The sequence below is a fragment of the Otolemur garnettii genome, unplaced genomic scaffold (genome assembly GCF_000181295.1).
Source record: "Otolemur garnettii isolate 467f Iridium unplaced genomic scaffold, OtoGar3 scaffold00127, whole genome shotgun sequence".
Classification (NCBI taxonomy): domain Eukaryota; kingdom Metazoa; phylum Chordata; class Mammalia; order Primates; family Galagidae; genus Otolemur; species Otolemur garnettii.
In genome coordinates this window covers 301,488-309,505 of record NW_003852522.1, presented here as the reverse complement: position 1 = coordinate 309,505, position 8,018 = coordinate 301,488, and the positions used below count along the sequence as shown (strand labels likewise).

The window sequence follows — 8,018 nt, the reverse complement described above, 5'->3', positions numbered from 1 at the left end:
AAAAAAAAAAACCCACAAAGAGAATGTAGGATCAGGAACTGTCACCAAGCAGTGCTATGGTTCCTGCTTCTTCCCCCAGGAGAGGGTGTGAGGGGGTAAGTCCACCTACCTGTCCGTTGACAGGCTCGATCTGCTGCAGGGTGGCCAGCACAAAAACTGCTGTCTTGCCCATTCCGGACTTGGCCTGGCACAGGACGTCCATGCCCAGGATGGCCTGTGGAATGCACTCGTGTTGGACTGCAAGAGAAAGAGAGTGTGAGCAACCAGGAACTTGGATGCACCCTCTGTGTGGGCTCCTCCCCAGGGGGTGGGGATCAATTCAGGGATACTCAGAAGAGGCTAACTCTGGGACTGGGCCATTGACATCTGCTGGGCTAGGGTGTTTGCCTGGTCAAAGTCCAATGCCATGCCACCATAGGCCCACAATGGGCACCCTGACTCATTGGGCGGGCAAGCACCTCCCTCACCCAGGGCAGACGAGAGACAGCATGGTAGCCACAGCTGGTCTTGGTAAGAGGACATGGGCAGAGGTGGGGTGGGGGGACAACCAGGGAGGCGTACCCTCTGATGGATGCTCAAAGCCACAGTCCACAATGGCCCTCAGGAGCTCTGGCTTCAGCAGAAAGTCCCGGAAGCCAGAGCTATGGATGGAAACGTAGGATCCCTTGACGTCTTTTTTAGGGGGAGCTGGAGTGCTCTCCGGAGGAGCCTGGGGTTCTTCATCTTCCTCATAATCCAAAAGTTCATTTTCTACATCCTGCTCTGCCATGATGCTGAGAATAGAGGACAGAAAAGCCCGGCATGCAGGCACAGGAAGCTGATGCTGTGGCTCCACACACTCTGGTCTCTTCCCCTCAGCTCTACCTGTAGCAATCCCCACCCTGCTCCACCACCTCACCACCAACACCCTCCACCTCCACTCATGGCTCTCAATTTCTCACCACAGCCCTCAACCTTCCCAGCTTGGCCTCTGTCCACCTTAGCCTTGTTTAACTGCTGAGACTCATGGAGCCCCACCCCAAGCATCTGAACCCCACTGCCACCACCAGGCATGTTCTGCTCCCAGGTCTTTACACAAATGTCTCCTTTTCAACATGCAAGTCTCAGTTGTAATGAACATCCTCAGACCGTGAGCCCAAAAGATATTCCTCCCCATCACTCCCCAAGAACCCAGAGACTAGGAGGTATGGCTGCCAGGATGTTGAAGAGAACTGAGTTTGTGATGAAACAAGTGGTGTCTGCCCACCCATCCTCTCCTGCTATCTATGGTTTACTCAGGGGAATAATTAAGTGCTCTTATAAAAGCCTCCCATTGGGCCTAAGCCAATAAAATAATGCTAGGATGCTAAATGGAAATAATGCAAATAAAGCCCGCTCACCTTCTGGCTTTATTTAATCCAATGCACACCAAATGCCTGCTGGGTGCAGAGACTCAAAGGTGAGGACACTTGTCTTTTGTCCTCTATCCCCAACCCCAGTCTCTGGTCTAGGGGGCAGAAGGGCTAAAGCTACCCTCTGAGTGTCCTGGGCTTGATTTCTGACCCATTCTCTGTTGACTTCATCCAGACCCAGGCCTAAATCATCTCTAAGCTGTTGCCTCCCAAAGTGGAGTCTCTAGACCCAGTTACCAGCTGCCTCCTCGCACATCCTTGGGGGACCTTGGAAGGTGAATTCAAAATGCCGGCTTCCCATACCTCAGACACAGCAGTTCCATTCTGATCTCTGTATAGTTTATTTTTATTTTTTAATTGCGGGGGCAGCCCCATAGGAGATGCCATTTTTGGCAGGATGCAGCTCATCTCCCCCAAAGTCATTCTGTTCACTCAATAGCTCTATATTCTATTTTTTTTTTTTTTTTGAGATGAAGTCTTACCCCATCACCTTGGGCAAAATACTGTGTTGTCATCATAGCTCACAGCAAACTCAAACTCAAAATCCTGGGCTCAGGCAGTCCATCCACCTTGTCCTTCTAGAGGGTTAGGATTACAGGTGTGAGCCACCATGCCTGGCCTGTATTCTCTCTTTTCAATATCCCTGTTCATTAGCCAGTGAATCTCATAAAGTCCCTATGGCTACTTCTCACCCATGCTACCATGCTGGCCCCATGCTGCCATCACTGACTTCCTTTATTTAAAAAATCTAGAACAGGGCTCAGCACTTGTAGCACAGTGGTTATAGTGCCAGCCACATATACTGAGGCTGGTGGGTTTGAAACTGGCCTGAGCCAGCTAAACAATGACAAGTGTAACAAAAAATAGCCGGGTGTTGTGGTGGGCATCTGTAGTTCCAGCTACTTGGGAGGCTGAGGCAAGAGAATCACTTCAGCCCAGGAGCTAGAGGTTGCTGTGAGCTGTGATGCCACGGCACTCTACTTAGTGTCTAAAAAAAAAAAAAAAAAATCTAGAATCTGCCAGGCCCAGTGGCTCACATCTCTAATCCTAGCACCTGGGAGGCCAAGGCAGGTGGACTGCTTAAGCTCATGAGTTTGAGACCAGACTGAGCCTGAGACCCCATTTCTAAAAAAACAGTCTGGAGTTGTGGTGGGCACAGCACAACATAGTCCCAGCGACTTGGGAGGCTGTGGCAAAAAGATCATTTGAGTCCAAGAGTTTGAGGTTGCTGTAAGATATGATGCCACGCTACCCTCCCAAGGGTGACAGAGTGAAACTACCTTACAAACAAACAAAAAACTAGAATAGTTTTACTGATATTCACATACTATACAACTCACCACTTAAAAGTATACAATTCTGTGGGTTTTGATATATAGTCACAAACATGTACAATCATTACTGCAGTCAGATTTAGAATATTCCATCACTGCAAAATAAATATGAGCCCCTGTACCCTTTATTCATCATTCCCCATTCCCCTCACCTTGGCAAGCTCTAGTCTACTTTGTTTCTATGGACTGGCTTATAGAAAATCTTGGGTATTACAAAGGAAATAGAGGGGGAAAACAAAAGAAAAAAAATCCTGGACATTTCACATAAATGGTATTTTATAATATGTGGTTTTTTCTATCTAGCTTCTTTCACTCAGCATATTTTCAAGGTTCAACTACATGAGCACAAGTCAGAACTTCACTCCTTTTATGCTCACCTAGTATTCCATCGTACAAGTACACCCCATTTTGCTTGTCAGTTGGACTTTTGGCACCATCATCCCTTGCCTGGATTAAGCCAATATAGCCTCCTCACTGGTCTGTTACCACACCCCATCTTCTCTCACAGCAGCCAGAGGGAAACTACAAAAGCTAAGTCAGAGCGTATTACTGTTCTTCCCAAAACCCTCCATGGGCTCCAACTGTGCTCAGAATAAAACTTTTAAGGGCTGCTCTGCACCTGTAGCTCAGCGGCTAGAGCGCCAGCCTCATACACCAGAGCTGGCAGGTTTGAACCTAGCTGAGGCAGGAGAATCGCTTAAGCCCAAGAGTTGGAGGTTGCTGTGACGCCACTGAAGGTGAAATAGTGAGACTGTCTCCAAAAAAAAAAAAAAACTCTTTTAAGGCCACCTTTGCTCTAGAAGGGCACTTCCTGACAGCCCCAACTGAAGAAACACCCCTCCAGTCAGCCCTGCCCTGTAACTAGAACAGGGCCCAGCACACAGCAGATAAGCACTCCATAGGAACTGCTGAATGAATGGAACTAGAATCAAGACCTTCAGCCAGAGTTTAGCATGTCTCTTTATATAACTCTGGAAACAGGCCATCATACTGACCAAGAGGATCCAGACAGGCAAAGATAGGAGAGGGTCATTTCCCAAGCTGCAAGGAAACAAGAGCCAAAGATCAGCCCCCCAAAACACCAGACCCTTTCCAGGTGTGAAGAATAGAAATCACTAGTTGAAGCAGAAGACAAAAGCTGGAAGAGCTGGTCAGACCCACGGCATGTGTACTTAATTTGCTAAACAATAGGGAATCGCTGAATAAGTTTCTCAGTCTAGTGACTCAATCTGGATTTACCCAAGAGTAGTGTAATGTATTCCACAGATGGAATGGAAGATTAAGACCAAAACCAACAGCAGGGAAAACCAGTTACTAAATTAAGAATAAACAGGATGGCGGACGCTAAGTAGGAAAGGAGAGGGTAGAACACTCCACGCGGCTGGGCCATCCCCCTAGGGCACCTATGGGTAGATAGAAAACAACGCAAATCATCTATTCGGTACTCTAAATCTGCCCAAGATGAAATGGTGTATTTAAAATCAATTGTTTTGTGTTGGTGAGGATACAAATTTGGGGGCAAACTGTAAGGCACAAAATTTTTCCAGAAATGGCTGCTCAGGATCTAAAACCTCAAAATAAATTAGATCAGGAAAGAGGATCTGGCGGAGTCTGCCCCGACCTGAGAAGTGGCCGCGACGGCAAAGGCCCCCGGAGCCGAAAAACTGAAAAGCTGATACCGGGATAAGCGACAATCCAGTCCACGCGGACGCACTGTTCCTTAAGCGTCCCAAGACCGGCATTCTTCCCCGGACTTTGTTCTCTACTGGGGCCTCCTACTTCCCAAAGAAGATATTTTTCTGCCCTAAATCTCTAGAACCCGAATTCCCTAAACGTAGAGTAAGAACAAGAGGGAGGGAAAGGAATGCCCTGCCGATCGTATCTGTAAGCTCCAAGTTCCTCCACTACGGCGCTAGGCCCCCGCATGCCCCTTGAGCAAATCTCTTCCCAAATGGCGCCAGGCTACTTGGTAATGGGTTTACTCGAACAGACACTTTCAGCTTCCCAGTCGGGGTCGGCCCGAGGGCGGCCATGACAGCCCCTCCCGGAAGCGAGCACCCAGCCCCGCGCGCCAACGGCCGACCCACCCCTTGCGCACGCGCTGTAGGGTCCAACGGCCAGCCCAGAGCGCGCCACACTCCCCAACCGCCCTGCCGGACCTCGTCTCGCGCTCTCTCCTCTCGCTCTTCCCCTAAACCCCCGCCATCTGCCCTCGCCTGCTCGTCTTCAAGTCAAAGATCTTAGCATCACCGTCCCGCGCCTGGGACCCGCCGCTTACCTGGTTCCCCTCTAGTCCTCGCGTGCTGAAAAGAAGAGCCGCCCAACTCTAGTTCACCGCCGCGCGCTGCGTTACAACCAGCCACGCTTCTGCCTCCTGCTTCCAATTGCGGCTCTGCTCACTGGACCGCTGCCTTTTCATTCAAGGGAGGCGGAAGTGGTGATTGGATTGTTCGGGAGGCTTCGAGACGCTATTGGTGGAGAGGGGAAAGAGGGCGTGCCTTACGCTTTGGGTTTATTGGTTAATCTAAAAGTAGGCATTTAGGAGTGAGCTGACGTACGCCAGTTGCGTGTTGTCACGTGACTAAGACTTAGTCACCGCCGCCATTAAGGCTTGGGTGGGCGCCGCCATGTTTAGTACTGGCAGCTGAAGACCAGATGATTGGCTCGCGACGTGTGCCCCACCCTTTCGAAGCATGGATTCCGCGCTAGCTGCTGAACCCAGAGCTTTCCGAGTTGCCTACGATCCACTGTTAGGGGGGATCATTCATTGTGGAGGCTTTAGAGGGGTCTGAGAAAGATTGGGAGCTCGGAATGATTCGAGTGGAATTTTGTGCTGTTTAGATTTCTGTCACTATAGATTAGTTTTGTCTGTCTTTGAATTTCATATAAATGGGAACATGGAATAGATTGTCTCCTGTATCTGACTTCTTTTGCTCGACAAAGTGTCCATGCTCTCAAACATGAGATTTGTCCATGTTTCCAGACTTAACGTGTTTTATTGCTGATTGTGTGGCTATACTACAGTACAGCCCGTCGGTATGGTTTTACTTACTCTTCCGTTGATGGCTGAGTGATTGTTTCCAATCTTTGGCCATTGTTAGTAAAGCTTGTACTGTACAAGTATTTTTGTGAACGTATGTTTTAATTTCCCTAGAGTAAATACCTAAGATTAGAATAGTAGGCCATAGGTCATGAGCTTGACAGATTTCCTAAAGGGTTATTCCATTTTACACTCCTCCCCTCCCTATTTTTGTTGAGACAGAGTCTCACTTATGTCGCCTTCAGTAGAGTGCGTGGTGTCCCAGCTGACAGCAACTGGGACTACAGGCGGCCGCCACAATGCCCCGCTATTGTTTGTTGCAGTTGTCATTGTTTAGCTGGACCCGGCTGGGTTTGAACCCGCCCCACCCTCGGTGTATGTGGCTAGCGCTGTAATCTCTGTGCTACGGGTGCTGAGCCTCCCCTCCACACCCCCACCATTTTTAAAGACAGGGTCTCGCCTCGGCGCCTGTGGCTTAAGTGGTTAAGGCTCCAGCCACATACACCTAAGGTGGCGGGTTTGAATCCAGCCTGGCCCGCCAAACAACAATGCTGCCTGCAACCAAAAAATAGCTGGACATTGTGGCGGGTGCCTGTGGTCCCAGCTACTTGGGAGACTGAGGCAGGAGACTCACTTGAGCCCAGGAGTTGGAGGTTGCTGTGAGCTGTGATGCCAAGGCATTCTACCCAGGGGGACAGCTTGAGGCTCTGTCTCAAAAAATAAATAAATAAATAAATAAATAAAGACAGGGTCTCGCTCCATCACCAAAGCTGGGTTTAAGTGATCCTCCCGCTTCAGCCTCCAGAGTAGGTAGGATTATAGGTGCATGCCACCATACCCAGCCTCTTCTTTTTTAAGAGATGGGGTCTCACTGTGTTGCCCAGGCTGGCCTCAAACTCAGGGCCTCAAGCAATAATCATCTCACTTTGGTGTCCCAAAGTGCTGCGATTACAGGTATGTGAGCCACCACCCCTGGCCACTTGATATTTCTGACCAGCACCTTGTGAAAGCAGTTACTCCCAATGCTTGCTCACAGCTGGTATTGTCAGTCTTCTCAGCTATTTATTGATTTGGGGGTAGGAAGTAAAGCAGGTTAAACCAAGATTCCAGTCTCCCTAAGCCCCTGGGTACCTGGTTCAGTTTTCCAAAGAGGTTCTAACATTTCTTTCTTTCTTTTTTTTTTTTTTTTTTGAGACAGAGTCTCATTATGTTGCCCTCGGTAGAGTTTTCTGGCATCACAGCTCACAGCAACCTCCAACTATTGGGCTTAAGCGATTCTCTTGCCTCAGCCTCCCAAGTAGTTGGGACTACAGGCACCTGCCACAACACCTGGCTGTTTTTTTGTTGCAGTTGTCATTGCTGTTTCGCTGTCCCAGGCCTGGTTCGAACCCACCAGCCCCAGTGCATGTGGCCAGCGCCATAACCACTGTGCTACATACAGGCACTGAGCCTAGCATTTCATTTTGAAGTGTAAGCCACCTTGGGGTCCAGGTTCTAGACAAGAAATTCAGAGCTGAAGTCACCGGAAGTATAACTTTAGCCAAAAAGCCCCTTCATGGAGTTCAAAAGCAGTGCTTTTTAGCTGTATCAGCTACCGGGGGTAGGGGTCCCGAAGTGAGAGGATCCCTTGAGGCCAGTGGTTCAAGACCCTTCTTGGCAAAGTAGTGAGAAACAGTTCCCCTTTTCTATTAAAAAAAAAAAAAAAGGCTCGGCGCCTGTGGCTAAAGTTGCTAAGGCGTCAGCCACATACACCTAAGGTGGTGGGTTCGAATCCAGCCCGAGCCCGCCAAACAACAATGATGGCTGCAACCAAAAAAAATAGCCAGGAATTGTGGTGGGCACCTGTGGTCCCAGCTACTTGGGAGGCAGAGGCAGGAGACTCGCTTGAACCCAGGAGTTGGAGGTTGCTGTGAGTTGTGATGGCATAGCACTCTACCCAGGGGGACAGCTTGAGGCTCTGTCTCAAAAAAAGGAGAATAAAAAGTCTGGCGGCACCTCTAGCTCAACAGGTAAGGTGCAGCCCACATACACTGAGGCTGGCAGGTTCAAACCTGGACCAGACCAGCTAAAACAGCAATGACGATTGCAACAAAAAAATAGCTAGATATTGTGGCAGTACCTATGATCCCAGCTACTTGGGAGGCTGAGGCAAGAGAGTCACTTAAGCCCAAGAGTTTGAGGTTACTTTGACCTGTGATGCCATGGCACTCTACCCAGGGCGACAGCTTGAGACTGCCTCAAAAAAAAAAAAAA

At 49.2% G+C, this 8,018-nt stretch overlaps 1 protein-coding gene across 2 annotated transcripts in view; it reads right to left on the bottom strand.

The window, feature by feature from the left end:
• Positions 1 to 5,119, bottom strand: part of DDX39A (DExD-box helicase 39A) — a 9,359-nt gene extending 4,240 nt beyond the window's left edge. Inside the window, exons 1-3 of one of the 2 annotated variants that reach the window (XM_012810215.2) lie at positions 5,004 to 5,119; positions 562 to 773; positions 110 to 237 (exon numbers count right to left, since the gene is read on the bottom strand). In XM_012810215.2, coding sequence (XP_012665669.1) covers positions 110 to 237; positions 562 to 769 — 336 coding nt within the window. In that variant the 5' untranslated portion in view covers positions 770 to 773; positions 5,004 to 5,119. Of the gene's footprint in view, positions 1 to 109; positions 238 to 561; positions 1,957 to 5,003 lie in introns of those variants that run through there. The other variant, XM_012810214.2, reaches the window with a different exon arrangement.
• Positions 5,120 to 8,018: the final 2,899 nt, after the last annotated feature.